The 27,543-nt window shown below is 41.3% G+C and overlaps 1 protein-coding gene across 1 annotated transcript in view; it reads left to right on the top strand.

Annotated features, from left to right (window-relative positions):
- Window positions 1-27,543, top strand: part of PDE3A (phosphodiesterase 3A) — a gene marked incomplete at its 5' end in the record, with an annotated part of 256,323 nt that overhangs the window by 206,981 nt on the left and 21,799 nt on the right. The window contains 7 exons of the mRNA XM_084277536.1: window positions 7,724-7,984; window positions 10,831-10,985; window positions 15,465-15,580; window positions 19,809-20,028; window positions 23,702-23,787; window positions 24,242-24,411; window positions 25,733-25,870. Coding sequence (XP_084133662.1) covers window positions 7,724-7,984; window positions 10,831-10,985; window positions 15,465-15,580; window positions 19,809-20,028; window positions 23,702-23,787; window positions 24,242-24,411; window positions 25,733-25,870 — 1,146 coding nt within the window. The remainder of the gene's footprint in view (window positions 1-7,723; window positions 7,985-10,830; window positions 10,986-15,464; window positions 15,581-19,808; window positions 20,029-23,701; window positions 23,788-24,241; window positions 24,412-25,732; window positions 25,871-27,543) is intronic.

The following is a 27,543-nucleotide window of genomic DNA, read 5'->3' as shown; positions in this document are numbered from 1 at the left end:
ACCAGAGGAAGGTCCAAAGTAGTAGCCTTGCTTAGTAGAAGATGACTGGAGGTTTAACACAGAGCGTGCTACGGAGAGAACCCCATACGAATAAGCCAGCATGCACGTAGCCCCAGGCACCGCTGCGTCCAGCTGACTGCATGGCCACGGGGCTGTTCCTGAGTAAAGGGGTCACTGCAATACAGTGAGTGCTGAGGGGACAAAAAACGTAACTCTCTGGTGAGCCCCATTTTGTTAGAACCTCTGTTTGCAGAACTACTTTCAGAACTTTCCTCTGGTTGCTCTGTGCTGCTTGGACTCTGGCATCAGGCTACAGACACCACGCGTGGCAATCATGACATTTTCAGCTCTGCAGATCAGAGTTGGGTGTAATTGTCACCAGAAGGGTCTGTTTTGTGGCAGTGGTGCCATCCCAAGCGCCATATAACCAGGGTCAAAACTGTAATTGTTGTGGCTCTCACGAGATCTGGAGCCTTCCTTCATTTAGTGAGGGTCATCTTTTGTGCGTCAGTGTCTGGTTTAGGGATATGTGGCTCTGTGTGCTTCAGAGAACCAGCAGCAGAATCACAGGGGGAAATAGCCAGCCTTTTTTTCAGTGCTCTGTGGGGCAATGGCCTCAAGTTGGAGCACAGGAAGTTCTGCACCAGTATGAGGAACTTTTCACAGTAAAGGAATTTTTTCACAGTGAGGGGGACAGAGCCCTGGGACAGGCTGCCCAGGAGGGTTGTGGAGTCTCTTTCTCTGGAAATATTCAAGACCTGTCTGGATGCCTATGTGTGTCATGTCCTATGGAACCTACTCTGGCAGGGGGGTTGGACTCAATGACCTCTGGAAGTCCCTTCCAACCCCTACAATTCTGTGATGAGCGATTGCATTGATGATTAGGAAAAGTTTTCCTTTATCTATGCAACGAGATGACTGGGAGGTGCTATATTCAGTCCTACCAAAGAATATGTTTTACAGAGCTTGTGACTGGTCCATCTCCAGAGATCAGTGGAAATGCTGTACTTCATTAAAGTAGGAAAAGATCCTCAAAAATGCCGTTTACTCACCAGAAAAGAGAAGACCTGAAATCCTGTGTTAGTGCAAAATAAGAATAAAGTAAAACTTAGAAGGCTGGGTAAGACTTCAGCTCTGCTGCTTTTAAACACAGAAAAGTCAAATGTGAGAGAACTGTATGCATGCTTCTCTTTTCTCCTTAGTCATTCAGTGGAAGGTGGAGCAGTTAAGTCTGTGGCGCCTTTAAAATGATTCATTATTTCCATAGAAGCCAATTCATGTTTATCCTTCAAATCGCTCTGTGGACATTAAAATAATGGAGAATTATATTTGCTTTTAATTTTGTTTCCAGACAGCTTGGCCTGAGTATTCATGATGTGACTTGGAAACTATATCAAATTGTGATTTATTGTTACTTGTAATTGTGTGAAGATTGAAGATATGCTGGATGCTGCTTTTTTTTCCTTTTTTCCTCTTTGCCTCCCCCATTCTTTCTTACAGAGTGTTCCTGAGTGTGACGTGGTGAGAGGCCAGGATCTCTGCCTTCAGTGCTTTTCCTTGTACAAGCCACAGCAAATGAAGTTTTTATTTTTCCCTTAACATGAGGCTGTGTGAAATGAATTGTTTTTCGTGTTTGATAGCTGCATTGGGCGGGTTTGGTGGGGTTTTTTGGGTGTTTTTTTTTTTGCTATTTTTTATTATGCTTAGGTTTTGACTGGTTTGGTGTTGTCATGTTCATCAACCTTTCTTGTAGGGTGGAGAAAGGCCAGTATTTTTTAGTTAAGCTGGATGCATTCAGTTTTAAGAGAATCATATGCAAAACACTAATTGGGGGTGGGACTTATTTGCACTAAGGCATCTGTTAAGTATAAGGATGTCAAACCTGCTTCACAGGTGGGTCAACTGTTTCTTAACCAGGAACCAGGAAATTTAGCTGTAAGGTCTTATGGATAAAGGAATTTATTAATCCTATTCTCTTCAATTTGTTTTTTTCCCTACAGTTTTATCAGCTCTTTCCTCTAGTGAGTAAAAACTTATTCTTAGATTTTTGTGCATAAAGTAATTTAATAGGAGAAAATTAATGCTTGTATCAAAAATAGCATGGCCAGTAGGTCTAGGGAGGTGATTGTGCCCCTGTACTCGGCATCGGTGAGGCCACACCTCGAGTGCTGTGTGCAGTTCTGGGCTCCTCACTACTCATTGAAGTCCTCAAGCAAGTTCAGAGAGTGACAACCAGGCTGGTGAAGGGGCTGGAGGGCAAATCGTATGAGGAGCAGCTGAGGGAGCGGGAACTGTTTAGCCTGGAGAAGAGGAGGCTGAGGGGAGACCTTATCACTGCCTACAACTGCCTGACAGGAGGTTGTAGAGAGGTGGGTGATGGTCTCTTCAGCCAGGTGGCAGGAGATAGGGCAAAGGGAAATGGCACAAAGCTGTGCCAGGGCAGGTTCAGATTAAATGTTAGGAAAAAATTCTTCACTGAAAGTGTTGTCAGGGCCTGGAACAGGCTGCCCAGGGAGGGGATTGAGTCACCTTCCCTGGGTGTGTTTAAAAAAAGGGTAGATGAGGTACTTAGGGATATGGTTCAGCATAGGACGGGGACAGTTGGACTTGATGATCATAAAGGTCTTTTCCAAACTTGTGATTCTGTGATAAAAACCTACAGAAGATTATGCAAATTTTGAAAGCTGTGGGGTTTTTTTTAATAGCCATATTACAGAATCCAACCCAAATTATTCCAACCTAAAAATTCCAAGTGATCATTAAAAATTACCAAGATATTCTTTTCATACTGCATTTGAGAGCATCTCTTGAAGATGCATTTCCTGCCCTGACAAAAATTGTCTGTGTGACAGTGGGAGGTGCTACTTGTGATTTGATCCTGTGGTTGCAGCAGTGTGTGTGCTTCTTGGGACAGGAAGATTTTCTTGCAAATTCCCAGTAAGCCCTCACCCCTGGGAACTTAGGTGATTGGGCAGGTGGTGCTGTGAATTATGCGAGTCTGTCCCCCATCTCTAACACATCCTAGCATGATATCTGGCCATCTTACTTTTCGTATTAATTCTTTAGGGGAAAACCTTTCTTATATTTTCTGTACTTAAAGAGATGGCTGAAAACACACAGCAAGCTCATTTGGGCCCAGTGAGGAATTCCAGGTGGTACCACAGCCTAAAACACCTGCTTGGATGCCAATTTTAAAAAAGAAGGCAGGGGGAGAAAAGACAAAACCAGCTGTTTTAGAGCTTTGGAAGGAAATCATTTTCTTCTGTACCTTAGTTATCGATGAGCATGTTTAGTTGATCTGGTTTTGCTTTTGTTTCAAGCCTGTTTGCTTTCTCATTTCTCATACCCTCAAGCATTTCAGTTTTAGTCACCGCATGACATCGCTTAAATCAGAGTTGGAATGAAGTCACAAAGCGAACAGTAAGGCAATGTCCTCCAAAATTCATGTGAGGAAACAGCACTCACAATTACTTGCATAGGTTTGTAAAGGAGTACTGACCAGTGTGAAATTCAATTCACCTTAGCTTAGCTCTTGAATTTTTTCGTTGTGCTTTGTTTTATTTAGTTACTTGTTAGCGTTGATGGCAAACATGTTATTCATGCCTCTATTCCCCAGTATCCGGCCTTTGAGTTTCGATGAGTAAAGTGGTTTGGAAAGAATCCAGATCAGTTCATGCAGAGGCTATGCATATTAGCAGAAAACTACTTACGAAGGCTGAACATACTTTTTGTGTGCACTTTCACCCTTTGTGTGCACTTTCACCCTGAAAAAAGACTCTGTGTGTGCACATGTGTGTACGTGTGTGCATATGCGTGCATACAATCTAAAATTTTCAACAATTTCCTCACAGAAATCTTTATGTTGTTTCACATCATGAAATGCCTATTAGGTTGCCTTATCCTTTAGGGAAACACACTGAAGTTTACTTTTTGAGTAACAGTTTGCAAAACATACTCAGTTGTCTACTGTTTTGTAGTAGAGAATAAAAAAAAAGTATTTTAAAAGTTGCATTCAATTTGCAACTTTTTTAGAAAATAATAATTTAAATACCTGTAGTCTTACCTTGTCAGGCTGGTCTGCTAGTACTCTAAATTAATTCTGGGATAAATTAAATAGTCACGTTGCTCAAAAAGGTTGTCTTCCTGTACACAAGTTCTGTACAACTAAATTACAACGTACAAATCATACAATTTTATGATACGGTGTTAATGTCCTGAGATCAGTGGATTAGATCCTTCTTCAAGAGGAACCTAAGCTTCTTTGAAGTTCTCTTTTACATATTCCCTCATTCTAAGCACGATGAGTAGTTCAAACAGTGCTGTAATTGAGATGTGTAAGTGCCGTTTAAGCATCTCACTGTAATGCAGTGATGCCTTTGCCATGCTGCACAAAGTGTTTCCACGTTGAAGTCCTGTGCAATGCAGTATGTCATGTTGGCACGGCTCGGTAACTGGTGATGTTTTATGCTGACCCTGGGCAGGCTGTGCCAGCAGGATACAGAGGTGAGGTGCTGGAACAGGCTGCCCAGAGAGGTGGTGGATGCCCCGTCCCTGGAGGTGTTCAAGGCCAGGTTGGATGGGGCCCTGGGCAACCTTGTGTAGATCCAAGCCTGGATGTTGGAGGCCCTGCCTGTGGGGTCCCTTCCAACCCAGACCATTCTATGATTCTATGATACACCTCTTATTTCAGCCCTGGTGAGGGAAACCCATGCCTTGCAGGCGTGGAGCCAACTGACCTCACTGGGCGCACTCCCTGTGGGTACAAGGATCGGGATCCCCCATGGGCTGCGCGGGTTTCATGTGCAGTGTGAGTTGGAGGGGTCACATCTGCCAGCCAGAAATGCAAAAGGTCCTGCCACCACGTTGTGCAGAGAGGATGAGTTGGTATCGTGTGTGCTGTTGCCAAGCTCTGAAGCCTTTCCCAGCTGCAAGGTATCCTTCCAAAGAGAGAATCGCTTTGTGTCTGCTGGTTTGTTCTGGTGGGCGCAGGCTGCAGCAGTGTTGCTGGGTGCTACGTGTGTAAGTACCTAACTCGACTGGAGTGCAGGCTGCCCGTTGCGGTGAGGGGCGGGCACTGCTCAGGAGGGAGCATGCAGGCTCAGTGTGTGGTGTCCCTCATCCTGGGCCATATGGCCTTAGCACTGGCTGCGTGTGTAACTTGGCACAGCCTGGCATTTGAGTTGGGAGCAATCTGCCCTGTCCCAGAGTCAAGGCAGAGGTCACCAGGATGTGACCAGGGCTCCCCACATTGCAGAAGCCATGTGGCAGATATTCGCCATGGAGAAGAGAAGGGGTCTCCCTCTCCCTGCTTGGTACTAATCATGGAGAACAATGCTGGCTGCTTTGCAAAATATTAGTACTGCTGTACAAAATCTGGGCCTCTGCTGATGGCCCGCTGAGTCAGACTTGTTTACTTCATTGAAGTATTAATCTCTGTCTCTGATTGGCAGTCAACAGCTCCAGGCTCCAGGCTTAATAGAGTTTCAAACTGTAGATTATGCAGTTTTGCTGAAAATACGAGGCTTCTATCGCGCTTTGAATGATGTATTCTCCCTCTCTCCCCTTTGGTCTGTTTTTTCAGGGCTGAGGTTAAGATAGATAATTAATTCCTCCCATTCCCAAGCCTCGTCTTTTAATTTAAGAATTTTCTTTAGCATCTGCCAGGATCTTCTGCGTGCAGTCCTGAGAGGTTAAGCAATGAAAGAGCCATTAAATTAACTTCAGCCATTAATTTTTTTCAGTAGGATGAAATAGCACTTCAGTATATCAAACAGTTTCTGGCTTATTTTATTTCGTATCATGACAAAGAAAAGAAATGTGGGAAGAAGCGGCTGGTTTTCTGGTTGCGTGAGAGAATGGTGAGCTGAGGAGCCTGTCTTCTGGCCCTGCAGCTTACCTCTGTCTCTGCAAGAAGCAGGGCATGAGGAGTGGATCAGTGGAGTGAAACAGCTCTTGCCAAGGCCCTGCTGTCCACACTACATGGCCAGAGAGGACATGGGGAGAGGTTTAGCTGTACTTACCGGATACACTGCTTTCCTCAGAAAGCTTTTGTGAGAACAGAGCAGTGTTAAGCTGTGTTACACTGTTCTTTGATGTGTTGTGAGGTCCATAAATGCAATCACTGATGGGTCGCTCCTGTCCAAGGCTCTGAGCACTCCCTTTGCTAAGTAGTCTGCCCGCTTCTCCGTGCTGTGTACTTGCCACTCCGAGAAATGGATTCGCTCTTTTCCCATTTGGAAAACTGCATGTCTTAGATTTTTTTTTCCAAGAAATACATGAAAACAAATTAGTGCAAAATATCCTGGAATGGTGTCTCTGGCAAACTGCACATACACCTGCTGAACTCTCAAGCAGTAGCAGCAGGATGGAGTATGTGTGTCAGAAAAACAGCAAAAGCAAGAAAATGGTCCGTCCCACAGTATCTTGAATTAGCAATTACATGCAGAATTTATGATTTATAGTGCACCAGCTAGAGAGGCTGAAATGTCAGTGATGCATTGAAAATTCCTATGTGACCTGCCTTTCTAGTTGTTCTATTTCTGCATGTATCCAGTCTCACTGTTCTAGTAGATTTCAAAGATCCTCCGTCTTTCACAGTTGTATCATATCACTGTCAAGTCACAGACTTGACAACTTCCCAGCTTCTGGCAATTGACTTTTTCTTTCAGTGCCAGTGTATTGCCCTGTTGGTAGTTGAGCTACTGAGTGTTGGGAAGTTTTGGAGAAACCCAGGGATGCATTTACGGATCACCTCTCTTGTGCATGTCCTGGAAGCCCAGTGCTAGAGCTGTGTTACATTACCTCTGTGCATGGTGGATGGACTGTACCTGTGAAGATGGCTTCTGTGTGGCCTGGGCCACAGTTGTTTTGCAGTGCACCATTTACAGATCATTTTTGTACATGTAGGTAGGGTATGGAAGGTTTGCCAGTGGTATGAGCAGCTCTTTGAAATTATTTCTACTTATGAATCACTTAGTTAATAATGATTCCTAAATGATATGTGTAAAGTAGATCTGTATTTCAAACACAAAAGGAAGTAAGGACAATCTGAGTTGGTCATACAAGTCTGTAGAATAACCATTCTCCTCACTTCTGTCTGAATAAAATAAGGATTGGAAAACCCACTTTTTACTCCATATTTTGGTATAGCTGCCCAATACACAATTCCTTGGGGAAAAATGTTACCACTGTACCAGAATGCTATATTTAATAGCATGAGGATATTTTAAAAATCTCATCATATGCTTGGGATTAATTTTGTTCACCTAAGCATAACTATGGAACATCAGTTGTTCTAGATGTTAGTAAATGAGAAATGTTCAGATGTTCTGTAGTTAGTAGAAAGGCATCTCTCAAGAGGTTCCTCCCATCCTAAGCTATGTCTCTGAAATTATTTGTGCAAATAGCCCCTGGCCATTGACTATGTCTCTGTTGGGAGCCTGAAAAATTCATTCAGATGGGTTAAGTCAGCTGCAGATGGTGAAAGCTGTGAAATCAGATATTATGAAATTCCGAAGTCTTTGCAGCCTGTGAGCATTATGCCTGATGATGGATGTATTCAGCGTGATTCTCCTTATATAAAGAATTAATTCATGTTATTATTTTTCCCCTTGTGGGTAACTGCTTTAACAAAAGTTGCAGAGAGAGTTCACCACAGCTTTAGATACTGCTCAGCACATCGTTGACTTCTGTTGCCTTATGTGTATTGTTTTGTCTTCTTTAGTCTTCTGGTACCAGTATCACAGTGGATATCGCTGTCATGGGAGAAGCACATGGGCTCATTACAGATCTTCTGGCAGATCCTTCACTGCCCCCCAACGTGTGTACTTCACTGAGAACAGTGAGCAACCTGCTGAACACGCAGCTAACCTTCCAGGCCATCCACAAGCCAAGGGTGAACCCTTTGGTGTCCTTCAGTGAGAACTACACCTGTTCAGACTCGGAGGAATGTCCAGAAAAAGGAGAGAAGCTGGCTATTCCCAAGGTGAGGAACTGGACCCCATCTGTTATCTGGTGACTTGTCTCTCCCTAAAGGGACAGTGCTCGACTAGTGGGAGATGCCTCTTGTCCTTTTGCTTATTTAGTTCAGATTAGTAAATTGCACACTAATCATTCTCTACTATAAAAGGACAGGTAAGCAGACTGTTGGTTTCATGGTAGGACAATTCCTATGCATCCCTCAACTCGTGGCCGGGTTTATTTTGGTTGGGGCATCTTTAGAAGATGATGTTTGACACAGGATAGCTCCCATAGGTGTTGTGCATATTTCCTCACAGGTGTTGGTTGGAGCTTGAGATAAGAGATGACAGGGAGCAGAGCAAGGAAAAGCCTTTCAGAATACAGACTCACAAGTCTGTATTACTTCTCATGTGGAAATTCCCCTCCCACTCAGAAGATGCGAGCCACTGCATGTGGGTGACTATCCTAGTCAGTGAGTAGTGAGGAATTAAGTAATAATATGAGGGGCCTTTTTGTCTGCTTTGAAGATTGGAATTCAAAATTCTGGATGAATTTCAGACTCCTCTTCCTTCCCTTTGCTAGAGGTGTGAAGACTACAGAAGTCAACGAAAAGGTCTCTGTTGACAAACTCCAGGTGCTAGGGATGAAGTTAAAATGTTGTATACCAAACAAACAAAGAAACAAAAAGATCATCACAATACTTAGTGTGACAAATATTGTGAGCTCATGAGAAAGTCTTAAGAAGAAAAAAAAGACTGAACCAAAAAAAAATTTAGAAAAAATACTGCCTTCACAGATGGCTTTATGAATGCTCAGGAATCTGTCAGGAAATAACCAGTGTTAACCACCCACATTTAGTAAGTGAACATCTAGACAGTGTGCATCAGTTTTGAAGTAGTGGGAATTGTAGGTTCGTTGCTAAATAGCTGTCCTGCAAGGCTTACATTTCACTTTTGAAATGAAACCAAAATCCTTCTGTACTGCAGTCACCCTTGGAAAATTAAATATAGGCAAAGTACATTACGCAGGAGAATGCTTTTCAATTTTAACAGCTTGAATGGCACAGCCAGCATTCGTTCCCAGCATCTGAATTGCAACACTTGTGATGCCTTTTAAATATATTTTCGTGTGATGATAATTATCACCCTATTTGCCTGTGTAGCAGCTGTATGTATGAAATGGATGTTCATAGGTTTTTCAGCTCATTTTCCAGTTTATTTTAGCGTACATGTCTAGAATGGCTGTACTCTAGGCTCTGAGGGGAAAATTTTAGTGGAAGAACACTGCCATCACATGAGCAAACACAGTGAACAGATTCCAGTTTGCTGTTGCATAATGCCTAGTGAGGAGAAGAGAAATGAAGGATGAAGAAATGAGTTAATGCTACAGAGAACTAATTTGACAGAAGAATTCACTGACCTAAATGTATTATGGTTCATAAAACTAATAGTTTGCAGTCCTTTATTTAAATGTCTAAATAGAGATTTAAGGTCTTTACCTTAAGCATGTGACACAAAGCATTTTGGGTAAGGAGATAGGATGTCAACATATTTATTTGTAAGTTTGAGCTTCAGAACCACAAGTGTCTTCCATCTCATATCTCTTAAACCTCTGGCAAAGTCAAGGCTCTCCATCACAGAGACGTATTTATTTTTGTTCTTAACTGTAAACACTTCATGAGAACTACAAGAGAAACAGCTTCCAAAATTACAGCATCTGCAACAGCAGATCTGGATCCACACAGACTCTCTATCATCATCCTTTATTATTTTTGCCTTCAAAAATTTGGAAAAAACACTGTGAGTCCTGCTGGAGGAGAAAAGGAAGAGTCAGGTGAAAGAAACACAGGGTTGTCAAGGAAAATCTGCTGTAAACAGTGATGCTTTGTCTAAGCTTTTCAGGAGATGACATATCCCAAAGCATGAAAGTTTCATTTCAGTGAGTGATCTTCAGATTGGGTAGATATAACAGGAAAAAAAATTGGAGCTCTCCTCCCTTATTTTTCCTACAGCCTTTCATGCCTTGAATCTCTTATTCTGGGCATTTATGACAGTTCAAATTACAGTTGAGGCAGAGAGTACATTTGGAGATCATCTAGTCCAGTCCCTCAGCTCAAGCAAGTTGAGCCTCGAGCAGGTTTCTCTAGGCTCTACCTAGAGCAGATTGCTCAAGAGGATGTCCACTTGGGTTTTGAGTATCTCCATGGATATAGACTCCACAGACTTTCTGGGCAACCTCTGTCAGTGCTCGAGTCATCCTCACAGTAAAAATGTTTTATTATATTTAAATGGAATTTCTTAGATTTCAGTCTGTGTCCAGTTGCCTCTTGCACAGACACCTCTGAAAAGAGCCTGGCTCCAGATCCTTCACACCATCCCTTTGGGCATTTATGTACGTTGAGAGGATCTCCCCTGAGCCATCTCCTTCAGGTTGAGCAGTCACAGCTCTTGCAGCCTCTCCTTTTACGACAGATGTTCCAATCCGTCAGTCACCTTTGTAGCCCTTATGACTTGCTTAAGTGCCTTTGGTGACATCATGTAGGACTAAAATTTTTAAAGATCACAAACCCCACTGGCCGACTCCAGGTGAGAGCTCCAGATGCTGAACATCTCTGCCTGTGGAGCTGTGAATATATACTGGTTTTTAAACTTGAAATAGGGAGGATGGTCCAGACCCACCAAGCATTTAAAGCACCAGCTGTGTTGATTTGAATAGAAGGTTGGCACCATAATACCTGGGAGAATTCAGATTTAAGGTACCTCACTAAGTGTTGTCAGGCAGAATTAATAAAATGCAAATGTGAGGGGTTATTCTACATGTTTATAAAGTTTTTGTAATGCTCTATTAACTAAACAACTGATTTCTCTCTAGCGCTTACGGAGAAGTTTGCCTCCAGGACTGCTGAGACGTGTGTCCTCAACTTGGACCACAACAACATCAGCCACAGGATTGCCTACACTGGAGCCAGCTCCAGTGAGAAGGGATCGCAGTGCCAGCATCAAACCTCATGAATCATCTTCATCCAGGTTACAAATTACCCCCTCTACCTTTTATGTCTCTCTCTGGGCGAATTTATTTGGTTCTGTATGATGATGTCTCTCATTTAAAAAGCCTGACTAGAAAGTATGTTAGAACCACTTCATCATGATACTCTAAATTGGGTTGCTAAAGGAGTGGCGTTCCAAATTTTAGTCAGACTATGCCAAAAATATTCCTATTACTGGAAAGCAAAATTTTAAATAAAATAATTTTTTAAAAAGAATCTATTTATGTTAGTTAACTGCAGAATTGCACAAAATTTTAAACAAGGTGAGATACCTGGTTAAAGTCTTCTTGATAGGCTGGTTTCTTCTGTGGGTATTGCCCAGCCAAGAGAAGATTGTAACAAGTAACCCATCTGCTGAACATCGCTTCTAAGAACAGACCTAGTGATATTGGTCCTGTGCTTAAACCAGTTCATAAAGCAATTCTGCATCCTCTAGATACTGACTTCCAGATCACAAACCCTGATTTTAAGTGGACCTTCCAAAAACACCCAATTTTGAGGTTTTCTGTCCATAGAAATGGAGTATCATCAGACCATACAGCACTGCTATGCCCTGCATCATAGGTACGTGATTCCAGACTGTAAGAGGTGCCTAGGGCTCCCTGAATGAACCCATGCAAATACAATACCAGCAATAGATGGTAAAGAACTATTGAGTTAGATAAGTCAGAAAGTGAAGAGATTAGCTTTGTTACCATTGAGGGATGAGGGGGGTTAAAGGTATAATTTAGGAGTAAAACTGCAAAGGAAGTTTGCTAGTAGAAGTTTCAAGCAAAGCTGGAATTGAAATGGACAGTGTAAGGGTTTCTTGGAGGATGACTGCTATACTTTCCCTGATTTTAAGCACTGCAGTGGAACACTTCTTTCCTGTTGATGACAGTTTAGCTTCTGGGATTCAGAATCCCAGCTGTCCCATCCTCAATTCCAACTGTCTCATCTAGTTCAAAGTCTTTTCTTAATTTGCCACAAGAAGCAAATATACACAGCAGTTTTGTCGGGGTGCAGACTGACTGTCTGCTTCTGCTTATGATGTATTTATTTAATTATTCATTTAAGATGTCCCATTTTTTTCAAGGGTTCTGTAAGCAGGCAATAATTAGTAAAGCCTTCAAATTAATTTCAGCAAAATGTTTGGAGGAAGTATACATTATTTGTTTGTCTTGCTTGGAAGAAAGAGTTCCAGATTCAATCATGACACATACACTTTAAGATTGTGTTCATAGAGAGCATGATAGAAACACAGAACTAGATCTGCAAAGAGGTTGGCATAGGCCGAGGTATTTACCTACACCATTTTGTGCCCAAGCCAAAATTTAGTTCCAGTTTCCTAAATCACATCCCTGAAAGTCTTTCAGAGTTACCTACAAGTACACTAGTTCTCACTGTTCAGAAGAGATGGGCCTTCATCTTACAGCTACAGTCCCTCACAACTGGTTTTATCAGTTAGCTATTCCCTGCTCACTCTTACCTACTCTCTTTTTCTCTGAGCCTGGTCCCTGAGCCAATACCATAAAAAACAATCCCTCCTATGGAATGGAGAGAGAGAAGTTGTGTTCACTCAGCTCCTTACCACCAGCAGCTGACTGGTATAGAGCATTCACAGAGGACTACCCCAGCAAAATTGCTTCTCTGCCTGAGGGCACTCAGGCCTAGATACCTTCCATTTTGGTACCTGCATGACAGATAGCCTGAGGTAAGCTGCATTTAACCCTCCACAAGGGCTGTGGCAGATAATGCAGTAGCAGCTGGTGAAGGAAGGAGTTGAATGGATGTTAGTCTTTGTGGGAAGGGTACTTCTCTGTGAGAAAAGAGACTTGGGTCCCAGGTACTGTCAACTAAGATATATTGCTTAGCTGTTCCAACAGGATTTCCTCCTTTCTGGTTCCAGAAATATTTTTCAATTCCAGACAGAAAAGAGCAGAGCCTTCAAAGGAAGGGCAGAGGGCAGTCAGTCAGTCATGCAGCCTGGTAGCTATGCTGAGAATAAAGTTCAGGTCCCCTCCCCACCTTAGTAAGGGCTATCATCTTGGAGCTGGTGGATGAGGAGAGAGAGAGTGTGGAGACATGCTTTGCATTGTGGAATGGAAGAGCAGAGCAAAAGCATGGAATTCAAGAGGGTAATTTGTAGCAGTGATATCTGAAGACTCACATGTTATTCTGAAATTTGGAATTTGGTGTGGTAGAGGAGAAAAACATAGGACCTGAGAAGGACCAACATCACCAGTGTTTGCTGTTGGATAGCTTCAGTCAATGCAGCCCCAGAAAGCTGCTTTGGTCAGCCTTTCTTCCAGATATGTGAACCTTCCCCATAGAAGAGGCCTTCTTGAAGGTGCTCAAGGCAGCCTGCGGAGTACACTGCGTGTCTGGTGCAAGAAAAACAGGTGGTTAGCCAAAGGTCCCTTTGTGAGGAGTCCCATGTATCTCAGTAAAAGTAAATATAAGGAAGCTGTAACCAAATGGAAATGTTCTAGTTACCAGCCCGTGGTTCCCAGGGTGCATTTGATTTATACTGTTGATCCCAGACTCTCACATAGTATGTAAGCATCCTAAGATGGGAATCAGAGGGAGAAGGAGAGCAATTAAATATTATTGTTGGTCCTTTTCTACAGTTGTTATATAACTCTGCTTGATGAGCCAACTAAGCATGCTATCAATTCTGCCTACGTTTAATGTCGCCAATTGTATAATTACAGCTCTGTCAAGCCTCCCAGCCTACTGTTTGCAGTTCTTTTTTTACAGTAGGAGAAACAATGTGTATTCCAGAAAGGGGGGAAAAAAGAATCCTATAAGTCTAGCTTTAAAAATTTTGGCAGACCAATACACATTTGCTTTCAAGGAAAAGAATTTTAAACTGAAGGAGAAAAAAAGAAATCTTGATTATCTGCCACTTCCCCAATACCAAATTCAAGCCCACCGCAAGTTAGAGAGAAGGAAGCATTTCATGGCTTGAAGGTTTGTGGCAGATTTAGTACTTAGAAAATTTGCAACTTGTTCCTCACAGTCTGGGACGTGACTTCCAGATTTCTGCAGTCAAATATTTGCAAAAATCCCCCTCAAATCTCTGAAGAGTAGCAATCCTGTATTCTTCCAACCCCCTGTCACTAAACTGGTAGGACATGATCATCTTTATACCTTAAAATTATATGAGAAAAAAAGCAGCTTCCACCTGCCTTCCCTCTGTCACTTCCTTATCCAGTTGTTCTCCCTTAAGAAGTCAAAGAATGTGGTTTGGGGGGGTTTGCTTTAATTTAGTTTTCTTTTAAACTGTGCCAGTGTGATATAGCCTTCCTGTCAATTAAAAAACAAAACCACAAAAAGCCAAAAGAAAACAAAAAAAACCCCTCAGCTGGATTCTTTCTTTGTCTTACTTCATCACAGATTATAGATATTTGGGCCGATGAAGACAACCTGCAGATATTTTCTAAACCAATAAGGTGTTTGCAGAGTTAAGACAGCGTTACATGCTTTTGTCTTTCAGAACACTTTTTGGGGTTTTTGTTTGTGGGGTTTTTTTCCTCAATTTGAATTTTTCAAGTTGGGCTGGGACTTTGCAAGGCTGTCATCTTTCATTGCTTGGATGTGCGACTGCGAGGAGAAGCGTGGAGCCTGAGAGGCTCCGTGGATAGAAGTCATAGGCTTCATAATAAGAGCCAGTGCTACATCCCCACAACCAGCTGACATTTGATGAGTGTCATTCAGGAAAACAATGATAAATACAGTTCTCTTGCTTTACAGAAGTGTTTGGCCTCTACTAGTACATTTTTGTAGCCTGAAGGCTGAAAGCATGTGCCCATCCTGTTGTAGGGCCACCAGCATTTGTTCCCCACATACACAGACACATGTACCCTATTTTCCTTCAGTGGGTTTCCTTGGATCGGTGACCAGTGTCTTCCAAGGTCTGTCAGTAGGCTTTTTTTTGAGATGCAGGATGTGCTTTAGCCTGAAGTGCTTCACACAGAGGAGAGAGGCTCACCACTAGGAAGAACAATGCAGTGCTCTTCCAAGCCTCTTCCAGCCTCTCAAGGAGCTTCTCCAGTGCCTGAAGGGTTACTGGGTATCTGCCTTGGCAGTTGCAGCAGAGGAGTCAAGGAGACTGATCTTTCATTTACACTGAGACCTCCTGGCGCTTTTGGCTCTTGTAAGGAGGCATTAAAAGAGAATATAAATTTAACTTATTTCAAGTCAACTTTTAAGACTCTATTGTCAGAACAATATAGTGAAGACATCTTTGCATAAATACAGTGAATAGGCCTCAGCACAGAAGGAAGTCCAGCTGTAGAGCGTCTGCACTGTAATATTTTTGCTGAATACAATACTGAGCACCTCACAGATAGGAGTGCAGACAGCAGATAGACGGTCAGTATTAGATACTCCTTGCTGTGTCTCCTAACTTCTTAAGATCTGCCATTTAGGCGTTTTATGGTGTTGAACAATGCTTGTTTGTGCTCTGGTTTTGCAGTGCTGACTCCTGGAACAGCTCCATTCTGATGACAATCACGAAGAGCAGGTCCTTCTCCACCTCCTATCCCATGTCTTCTACCAACCACCTGAATGCCAAAAGGCAGAGCCGGCAAGGTGAGTGGGCATCCCTGGCTCTGTCAGGCTTGCTTAGTTGCTTCCCCATGACTAGCGTGTGCAGCAGCTTTTAGTCTCTGTCTAGTTCATGTCTTTTCTTATTTTTCCATCAGTATAAATACAGTTATTTCCTTTTTAAAAAAAAAAAAACAAACCCAAGAAACTAGTGGGTTAAAATATTAAAGCTCACAGTGATGCCATTGTAAATCATAGAACGGTTTGGGGTGGAAAGCACCTCAAAGGTCATCTAGTTCCACCCTCCTGTGCCATGGGTAGGGGCACTCTTCACTAGATCAGGTTGCATGTTTTGACTTTTGTGATTTACAGAAGTTAGTCATGACATGATGTGGCAAGTGTGATACTAAATCATGTTGTGATTTATATCCATGTAATGCCCTTGACTACAACAGGTGTGAGAACAGAATGTTTTCTGTAACATTTACTAAATTCTGTAACATTTACTAAATTCACTGTCTCTGTATATTGCCTGACTGAGATTTCTTGAAACACAGTCTAAATAATGCCATTCAGAGCTGTGGGAGCAACTGACCTGTCTTCTGCAAACGTATCCAAGATACAGTCATTATAACTCAGAGCCCTATCTCTGTATGTTCATTATTGAGAAAGTACAATATTTCCTTCTGATTTTTAAAGATGAGAAATACGAGGCTTTTTAATTAGCATTTGGGGCCTATAAAAATTACTGAGGGTAAGAAATTGAGAAGGTGACTTCTTAATTGGTAATGAAATGTGCAGTATGACAGCTGTGAATCATTCTTAATCCATAGTAAAATGTTTTTTTTGTAAAAATGCAGGATAAAGTAATGTTTACCCATGCTTTAATGTGTAATTCAAAATGATCATAAGGCCTTCCTCTTTTAAATCAGCCTGCTTGCTTTTTCCTTCCCCTCCTCCTCACCCCCACCATGGAATAATGTTGAGACAATGTTATTTGGAGATATACTGGCCACCCAGACATCAGATGGAAATTTATAGGTGCCTGAGGCCTGACATCAGAAAAGTCAGAGAAACCAGTCTTAGAGATGGGTTTGAAGATGTGGCTGCACAATTATTCTGCAGATCTAGCACTGTCACATTGTATCTTTTCAAACTGGAGAGTTTATTTAATCTCCTCTTGCACAGAAGCTGCTTTGTTATACCACAGTGAAGATTAAGTGACATGATACTATCTTGGAAGATAGCAGGCACTTAGGCAAATGAATAAAATTGAAACTGGAAAATAGTGGAGGTATAATACCAAGAATCCAGGAATTTGTTTTAGTGCAAAACAAATCTGACTTGGACTTGCGATTTTCAGAGATGATCCTACCAACCTGAAAGGGGAGAGGGTGTTTGTTATATTTTATACATTGCAACTGAGACTTACAAACCCCTAAGTCAGTTTTACATGGAGTCTCTTCGGCCTCTAGAAAGCCTTAGCAGTCGTAGTGGCCCAAAAACAGGAGCTCCCCAGTGATGAAGGGAGAGCTGTGTTCCGTCACAAGCAATTCCTAGGAGCACCAATTCACAGGAGTGAAAATCTTGTCTCAGCACTTTATGCAGCCAGTCAATATTTTGATGTTTTAGACTGTGTGCAATCATGCACTTTAATTAAAATTTGGTATTGTATTCCATCTACAGAAGTTCTTCAATTTGCAAGAGTTAATACCAATTAAATTTTAATGTAGTAGTTCCATTGGCAATATGTAACAATTCCTGGTAGAAGTTCATCTAGATAAATCTGTAAACTTACAAAATTATGTATAAAAACATTTTAATTTTAAAATAATGGGAGCTATACCTATTTTGGCAACATTCTGAGGTAAAGTGTTTTCACATACAGTTTCGCATCACACTGAAGTTACTCTTTCACTTCTTCAGTGCTGCACATGTGTAAAAATTCTGGAGGACCTAAGCAGATAGATGTACTTAAAATTAAGTTCTTTCTGTATTGTTCATTTTACGATGATGATTGAGAATTCTTTGTGGTAGCAAGACATGTTTTCTTTTACATAAGCCAATAATTGGTTAAATGTTGAATTACAGAAAGGAAGTCCGCATTTTTCTGTTAAATTCCTTTATTTTTGATTACCTACCCTGGCAAATTAAAAGAAAAACAACACAACAAATCAGTTCAAGAGACAGAAGCCCAGACTAGCAGTAGAAAGCCAACAGTGATTAGAAATATTCTTGTGAAAATTGCTGTTTAAATTCCCAGGACTTGCTTTAAATTGTTGAAAGATGACCATATGTATTGTATTCTCTAACAGTCATGAAGATTACCTGGGAACATATAGCTCAAAGATAGATAATAATCCGACTGAATCCCCAGCGCAACTAACAGACTCTGAAATGTTTTTAAAGCCGTGTTTTTGTTGGATGGAAAGCAGATATCTCTGAGGATTGGTAAATGTGAAACAGGGGCTTTCTGTATTTTAAAGCAATTTCCATATGTCATGGCCATCTGATAACCTTTTAATTGCTCTGTAGGCTGTAGATTTCTGAGTTTAAGACTAGCGTAATATCCTAGCTGCAATCATTGAATTAAGGCAGTAATGCATACCACATGTTTGCTGAAGAAATACTCTAATCAAAACTTAGGAGATGTTGGTTATCTCAAAATTACAGTTTAGTAACTGCCAGAGATTATTTTTAAGTCTTGGATTGTCAACAGTAAATCATATTTAAACCTCATATCACAGTAAATTGTTATCAGGAAAAACCACTGGAACTGTACACATATATCCTGCAAGGTTAGTATTTCATAAACTTTGATCAGCATATTGCCTTATTCTAAGATAATTTTCATGTCTGGAATGCATTTAGATAACGGGCACAATTCAAACATAAAACCAGTTTAAGTTCTCAAGCTCGTTGTGTCACTCGGCTTTGTAGATGAACATGGTAATGAGCGGAGGCTGACTTCCTCCAAACTTCAGAACAAAGCTCAGGAGGTTAACTCAATTTACATGCATTTCCTTTTAAGATAGATTATCTTTGCTCCCCTCCACTTTACTGTGAATGGGACCTTTTTGTCTGAGACTAGAAAATGTAAAGTGGATTCAAGGAGAAGGCAGCACATGTGTCAAACACTGGACCAGCCGATTCATTTCATCTTGGCAGTAGTGCTTACATAGAATAGGGGACAGAGACCTGTATCTTGCTAGTGGTCACACTTGGATGTATTGGCAGTTTCCAATACACTAGCTCAGGAGTACAATACCATGTGTTTAAGGTAATGGTCACAAGTCTCCCACAGTGAACAGGAGATACTGAAAAATAAACTCAAGCTGCCCGAGATCAAGGCTGACCTAATTGCAGGGTACCAATACTTAAAGGGGTCATACAGGGAAGTGGGAGAGGGACTGTTCACTAAGGAGTGTAGTGATAGGACAAGGGGCAATGGCTTAAACCTCAAAGAGGGAAGGTTTAGGTTGGGTATTGGGAAGAAACTCTTTACTGTGAGGGTGATGAGGCACTGGCACAGGTTGTCCAGGGAGATTGTGGAAGACCCCATCCCTGGAGGCGTTTAAGGCCAGGTTAGATGGGGCTTTGGGCAACTGGGTCTAGTGAGGGTATCCCTGCCCATGGCAGGGGGTTTGGAACTAGATGATCATTGGGATGCTTTCCAACCCAAAACATTCTGTGATTCTGTGATTCTGTGAAATCTGTGAGGAATACAGCAATGGCACTGTAAGTGCAATATTTTATGTTCATACCATCTATAACTACGAAATACTGCTTTTTTGGGGCTATTGCTACTCTTCACCCATGCAGAAATTCAAATTTCCTGGGAATGTGTGTAAGCCTTTCTTGTCCCTGCTTTTCAGATGCAGACAGTAAAGCAAAGAGAAATTGCAGATGGGTCTGGGAACTGCTTATTTGGATTTTGGTGTCTCTGTTGCCAGAACACGTTGATACCAATAGTCGTGCTTCTAAGGCATGCATTTCAATTCATGCCTGCCAGTTAGTGCATCCTACTCAACAGGGACATACCTGCTTCATATTTTGAGCCAGATCTTCAGCAGGTAGAAGGGACTGATATTAATGGAGCTTCATCTCTCTGTGATAGCCATGGACTTGGCTCAAAGTGAAGAAGGGTTTTCTCTTTCCCTTTGGAAGCTCTGCTGGTACCTGAACATCTCAAGAGGAGTATTTCTGCACAGTGAACTCATACAGCCATCTGCCACTTCTGTTAATTGACAAGACTCTGCTTCTCTCTTGCCAGGTATCCCACCAAATATCTCACCTCTCACTTCCCCATGCCATTCACCAATTCAGGGGACGCCTGCCACAAGTCCTACTGGAAAAACATCTTCTGTGTCGTTTCCAGACTCTACAGATACTGACACCAAGCAAGGCTTAAAGCCACACAAAGTCTTAACCTCTACTCAGAGTGCACCTAGCCTGTCAGACCCTATTATCAGCCCCTCTGTCATCTGCAGCAGGTAAGACAGTAATTTGACGTGGTTTGGAATCATTTTATATTGTTTTGCAAACATGCTGGGCTTGTTCAGCCTGGAGAAGAGAAGGCTGCGGGGGGACCTCATTGCAGCCTTTCAGTACCTGAAGGGAGCTTATAAGGAGGAGGGGATTCAACTTTTAAAAAGAGCAGATAATGGCAGGACAAGAGGGAATGGACTAAAGCTAAAGGAGGGAAGGTTTAGATTAGATATTAGGGGGAAGTTTTTTACAGAAAGAGTGGTGAGGTGCTGGAACAGGCTGCCCAGAGAAGTAGTAGATTCCCCGTCCCTGGAGGTGTTCAAGGCCAGGTTGGATGGGGCCCTGGTCAGCCTTGTGTAGCTCCAGGCCTGGAGGTTGGTGTCTCTGCCTGTGGCAGGGGGTTGGAGCTCTATGATCCTTGGGGTCCCTTCCAAACCAGACCATTCTATGATTCTATGCTCTTTTGGCTCACGTAGAGGTTTTTGCCATTTGCTGAGGTATTGTCTGTTGATACTTCCCCCTGTCCGAGCAGCTCTTAGCGTGGGTTTAGTGGTGTGGATTCGTGCTGCAGAGCACTTCTGAAGTGCCAGGCCGTTAGTTGCACTCACGGCTTTTACGCGTGGCGGTCTGATCCGCAAGCACCCTGCTGACAACTTGCAGATCCCAAAGTCAGATTTCATGTTAACAACTTGGGTTTCTCATGATGTGCCTTTAACACAAACAGTCCCTTTCAGGTCACAGGCTGAGCGTTTCACAACAGGCACCTGATACTTGATAGAAAAACCTGACTGCTGAGGATTAAAAGCTGCTGGCCTGGAGCCTTCTGATAAAGGTCTTCCAACAATGCCTGAAGACCACATCGTTTTGAGCTCGCTCTCAGGAGGAGTGGATCCTGCCTTTCCTAGGGCAAAGTCAGATTATGTAGCATTGGGATTTTTTTTTTTTTTAGAAATCAGCTGCAGCTGAACTCTTCCTACTGCCCAAGAGTTAACGATAGTACAGGTTAATTTTACACTTTAAAGTTGCCCATTATTAGATTAGGCAGACCTGCTCTGCAAAAGCAGCATTTCAGAAAAAAGTTGCTCTGCTTATTTTCTCAAAAATTGAGTTGCTGAATTAGGTTACTGGAGCTTGCAATATGTGTCCAGTTCAGAAGAGTGGGAAACACTGGTATTTTGATGCCTGTTCCACTGCGGTTTCAAGGTTACCTTGATTGAATATATTTTCTTGATATATGTAGACATTGATTTCAATGCAATCATTGGAAAAAAACTCATTACCTTTTTTTCTGGCTATTCTCTTATATCATCTGTGTAGGTTACATAGCTTATTTAGGTTCTTAATTTTCTTGTTTTCAAATGCTTAGACTGTGAAAGCATTATAAATAATTACATTGCTGGCATAGGCCTTGTTGATTGTTTGAAACAAACACATTATTTAAAATGTTATGGTGTAATGACAGCTAATAGAATTGACATCTGCTGTTACTAATAATCGCTGTTCCTTTAATGTCCATTGAAAAATCACAAGCACTGTCACATTTCTAGCCATTAGTATATAGGGATGTCATAGCCACAGATAAAAGCTGAACCAACAGCACATTAATGATGCACCCCTTAGTAATGTAGGCAAAATAAAAAATAAAAAATAAAAACCCAAACCAAAACAACAACAAAAAAAAGCCCAAACCCAAAGAAAGATGTTAAATGGCTAAGACAAGCTGAGAAAGTTAAATTAACAAAAACTAGAATAAGTTGTTTAAAATCTGATTTTTCAGATTGTAGATTGCTAGTCTTCATGATAGACAATTCCCTACATTTACTGCCAAAACAAATGCCTTCCTGGGAAATAATACCAAGTCAGCAAACCTCTGCCACCACCAGACTAATCCCTTCCCCAGCAGCAACAAAAGATGAAATTAATTGATGGGTTCAGTGCTTTAAATCAGATCCACCCAGGCAGTGACATCCAAACAGCAGTTTTTTACTGGTTTGGGTTTTTTGGCGGGGAGGAGTTGGGTTTTTTGTTTGGGTTTTTTTTTAACTTAAAAAGTGAAATGTGGTAGGACAGCAGAGTTTGAAAACTGATTAAACAAGAACATATACCAAGCAAGGCTGTTAAAGTAACTTGTGAGTAATCATTTTTGATTCTACTAAGTGGATGAGGCAGGAATCCCGTGGAAAAAAATACTAATCCTTTGATTAAGTAGTATATTATAATGCCCTGGCATGAAAGGGATTCTGTTAAAGTTGCACGAGTGTGTTTACTTCTGACATAGAACAGATTTTAGGTGTTTTACTAGTTGGCTAAATAATATTTTTTTAATATAGTGTTTTATGTGGACTATACATACTAAATCATTTTGAATTATCTTATGTTCTGGAAATAGAGGTACACTTACAATGATGCAAAAGCCTTGTACCATTACAGCCAATCAATGGCTCTTCTTTTTGACATTTTGGCTTGTTAGCATTGACCTTATGGAAACCACAATGAATGTGGGAGAGCATAGTTAATAATTTTTTCTTATCTTGTTTATAAACCTGAGTGATAGAAGATTTATTTGTTTGGCTGTGCACTACAAGTATCATTGTATACAGATTTGTATATTTATTTAAAATTCTTTCAGGAATTCATTATGTTTGCAGAGCTCCAGAATATGTGTTGGATGACCCAGTCAAAAGCCATATGGCATGGGATTTCAGCCATTTTTCTATAGTTAACTTACGTTGCTGAGAAGTTTCTAGTACAAAGTTTGACCAATTAAAATGATTTTGTCATAGTTGCTTCACAAAGGCTGTTATATATATGAGATATGCCACAAAATACTGACTCAAACCAGGAAAAGCAATATTAAAATGTCATGGACAGATTTGATATAATATTACTAAATGACGCTTCACAAGGAATAAAGCATTTTAATGGAAGAGACAGTCATTTAGAAAGGCCATGATATTGTGAACCGCCACCCCCCCGCCCCAAATATTCAGGAGTTGGACTTGATCCTTATGGGACCCTTCCAACTCAGGATATTCTATGATTCTATACTATTTTTCTATTCTGGGAATGATGAAGTAAACTCTGTCTTATAGTTTTGTTGCTGAATTTCTGGATCCCAGATCACTCACCTCATGCTCCATCCAAAATGCCTCCTTGGTTCTGATGTACTTGCCATGTTGTCAATGAAGTAGTGGTAAAATACCTTCTTCCCTCCTTAAAGGAACATATCCAAGTTTTAAGCAAGTAAAGGAGAGTAAAGCCACATCATGACTGTGTTTAAATTGAATTACATAAGATTGTATAACTCTCTGGCACATGTTCCTTATTTTCATTCATGTTTATAGGGCAGCCGTAGTATAAAACCAGGTGATTTTTGTTTTGCACTGATAAACCTAAACAAAAAATTCATTCAAAGAAAAATCACATGGTATAGGTTCACTCTTTGCAACACAGGTTTAATGTTGGTGGCCAGTTAATCCAAGATCTTTTTGTATTTTTACATTCCTGGCTTCCAGTGAAACTTCAGGTTGCTTTACTAATTTTGACTGGAGAATGCACCATGTACTGTAGCTTATACTGTATGATGTCATTTTACACAGTCAGCAGGAAATCATTTTACACAAGACTGTCTGATGTACACACTTCTTTACATTGTGGATGTTTCTTGATGTGTTTCAGCTGCGGCAGACCCTATAATCAAATAGAAGCTGGTGATGGAACACTAGATAGAAATGATGGTACCACACATACCCTGAACAGAACAGGTAATGTCCATCCTTGTCCATCCTCCTCATCCCTTAAAATTCAATCATCAGGCACAGAAAGGGCAAATATGTCTGTCTGTCATAAAAGAACATACATAGGTGAGACCGTATAAATTATCTTTGACGATCCTTTCCCTTTTGTATGCATCATATGCAAAAAGCTAATGAATAATAGTTGAAATATAAAGGAAATACAGTTTGCCTCAAGAAACCTAGTCAGCTCAAATAAGGGTCCTCAAATTTTTCCTCACTCTTCAATCCCTGATCCCATCTTTTATACTCTGCAGGGTATATGTGTTGATGCTTTTGGACAGATTGTCCGACTTCAGACCCAGCCGAGCAGCACATATGTGTTATGAGTCAGAGCTCCTGTTGCTGTTCCTCAGCAGGTCACAGGATGACTTTCAGGCAATCCTCGCTGCTCACACAACAAGCTTTGTGATTTGTGTTGTAGATGACCCTGCACAAGCCACTTCTGACTACGAGACCAACAACAGCGACAGCAGTGACATTGTGCAGAATGATGATGAGACAGAGTGCGCCAAGGAGCAGCCGCGGAAGGGATCCGTCTGCAGAACATACGCGCCGGAGACCATCATTCTGCATCCCTTGATACCACCTGAGGTAGCTTGTTTGAGCTCCACTCCCGCAATAGACTGAGTTTATACTGATGGGGGTGCGGGGGGGTCGACAACAATGTCGACAGACAAACCAAAATCAAAACCCCCACCAAAAAAATCACCCTAGAGCTGTCTAAAGGTTGTTACCACAGTTGTAAACAATTGCAGCTGGCTCCTGCCTTGCAGTAGGAGGTTTGACTTTCAGGAATTGAAAGGAACCATTGAAATGTGAGAGCTGCTGAGCACTGGCCACTTGTGCAACACTAACCATCTATTTTGATGAATAAATACAAGTTCTTGAATCTGGCATTAGGCATTTTTCAAATGTTTGACTTGTGTGTTAGTGCTGCCTCTAAAGGGAATGAATTGGAATGAAGAGAAATTATCTTCTTGGGCTGCTAGCGTGATGTATAGCCTTCCTGTTCAGGCACTTCAGCTTCTCAGTGGCCTTGCATATACAGTACATACAGTGGATGTTATATTAAAATAATTTAACACTTGTCTGAGGGTGCTGCACAGGATCATTGTGGGGTGTATGTCTTGAACGTAGCTTTGCAGTATAGTTCAAAAGTGCTGATCTTCTCACAACTACTGTATTTAGCTGTAAGCTCGATTGAGATGTCGAGGGAAAACTTAGTTTAGGTAAATTTTCCATAGCCTGTTGTACAGCTGAATTAATAAATTTAGGCTGGCGTGAGCTCTTGAATAATGTGTTGTAATCTGTTGCAGTTGGATGTGCTGAGAGAAGGCATTTTTCCTGAGATAGTTTGCCATTTACTCATCTGCAGTCCCTTAGTAATAATGAAATTCAAGGAAGTATACAGGGAGAAACGTGAAAGGAGGGGCACAGCCCATCTTTTATATGCAGACCGTGACAGACGGAGGTTTCAGCTACAGAAGCACAAGTCTTTACTTTGACCGAGCTCCGTTAGCCACGTGAGATTGTGATGAATGGGTACTGGTGCAGAAGTAGAAACTGAGCCCTTTCCCCTCTCTACTGCAACAAATTTTACAATGAAGACAGACTCCCTTGGAATGAATGAATGAATGAATGAATGATTCCCATGAATGAATAAATGTCTCATGGAAAAGTTCAGGGATGGATATGTCATTTACAGAATTTCCTATTCATTCAAGTGAAATAAATTATAAAGGAGAGTGACTGGCTTCAGGGCTGGTAGAAATGGGGACATCTCTGCTGAGCTGAGTAAAGTACCATCGACTTACAGATGATGCTAATGTGACTGTGGTTTTTAAGAGCATAAGTCTTTGCATGAGATGCTTCACAGAACTAAAATTCCTCTTTATTCTGGTTTCTGGCTTAGGACAAGCCTGTACTTGCTCCTGAGCCTCTGGTTATGGACAACCTGGATCCCCTGATGGAGCAGCTAAATAGTTGGAACTTCCCAATCTTTGATTTGGTGGAAAAAATCGGAAAGAAATGTGGTCGGATTCTCAGTCAGGTGAGATATATGCCTTGTCTGGCTCAATTATTGGCAGATTCAAAGTCATGTTAACATACATTCTCCTTACAAGCTGTTCATCCAATGAGTTGTGATCCCTGACACCTAATTGAAAGCTCACATGAACTCAATCTCATTCTATTCCTTACTTCTAAATGCCTATATTTTTAAATTTTAAAATGTGAATAAAAAACCTCACACACCTATGTTGCCTGCTGCTCTGCCAGTGAGTTTACATAAACCTTTCTAAACGTTCTACGTGTGGGAGGTGCTGCCACCCCTTACTGAGGTCTCTGTGAAGGTGTTTCTCACAGGATTCAGCATGGGAGGGCAAAGCAGTAAATACGTTCAGTTGATATAGTAACTTTGGTCCTGTTTTATACTGGAGGTTTCAGTCAGGCTATGCAAGAAAGCATGGTTTCAGGAAGCAGGGACAGTATAGTCCTTGCTATATTCTATCACCATTAAAGAGTCAGCACTTTGATAGTAAATTCACATCATTGTTACATAAGGAAGACTAATTTACTCTGAATCAGGCTGTGAGAGCTTCTTACTAGTCTTTCTTTCAACTGTCAATTTTTCATTCCTTCCTGTAAGTTGAATGCAGGTCCTGACACAGCCCATCTCTCCCCAGCACAATTAATGTCACTTCCATAATCACTTTCTTGACTGAAACTTTTTTTTTTCTGTTCTGCCCCTTTTCCTGGCACACTGACAAATTACCCATTTTTTAATATGGAAGTCTTGAGCTTTATTAAACAGGAAAGGCAAGTAATTATTATCTAGGGATGGAAGGGGGGAAAGCCCCAAGAGAAATCTGACCTAGTATCATTTTACAAGGCATGATGTAGTGATGAGTGCTGGAAAGAAGAGATTATGTTAATTGGTATAATGTGGGGCAATTAACACCATCCACAAACACAGAGGTTAGTGTGTCAGGCAGATCTCAGTGCAACAAGCTCCAGAGAATGCTGTATCAAATCTTGGTCCCATGGTGGTTAACTATTATTCAGCTAGATTCAATTATCCAGTGGTCAACCAGGAAAACCACGGCATGAATTCAGATTTATCCTGTGGTCTGCCTTTTATTGTTCTGTAGCCTGGCAAGTAGTGTAGGTTTGAAGCACTTTACCAAGTTGCATGGAGTTCTGTGCCACACAGGACAACCCCCTTGTGCCTCCCTCAACTTGCACTAAAGCTTTACACCCTGTTTCCCAACATCTGTTTTTTGCACAGTTTCTGAGCATGTTATCCACTTTGCAGTGCCACAAGATGAGGCCTGTGAAATAAAATAGAGAAGGTTTAATAAATAATACTTGTGATCAAAATTCAACGTTTTCTGTAACAGCTGTTTCTAATAACTCCCACTCCCTAAGAGCAGGCTGTAGCAAGTTCAACCTTCTTCATATAATACAGATACTTCAGTTCTTTCCCCCACCTACTCAGACGTTCCTAACAAAATTATTTTCAGAAATCTGAGTACTAAAATAAGTAAGGCTTTTTCCCTAGAAAAAAGTATTATTTTTTCTTGTATAATTTTAAGATCCTGGGATATTATAAATAAATGAAAACAAAAGCTTTAATGAGTTACCCTCTATATTTTGCCATTAAATCATAGAACCATAGAATGGTTTGAGTTGGAAGCTCACCTCTCTCGAGGTCCCTTCCAACCC

The sequence above is a fragment of the Gallinula chloropus genome (genome assembly GCF_964237585.1).
Source record: "Gallinula chloropus genome assembly, chromosome: 1".
Classification (NCBI taxonomy): domain Eukaryota; kingdom Metazoa; phylum Chordata; class Aves; order Gruiformes; family Rallidae; genus Gallinula; species Gallinula chloropus.
This window is presented reverse-complemented; position numbering and strand designations above follow the sequence as displayed.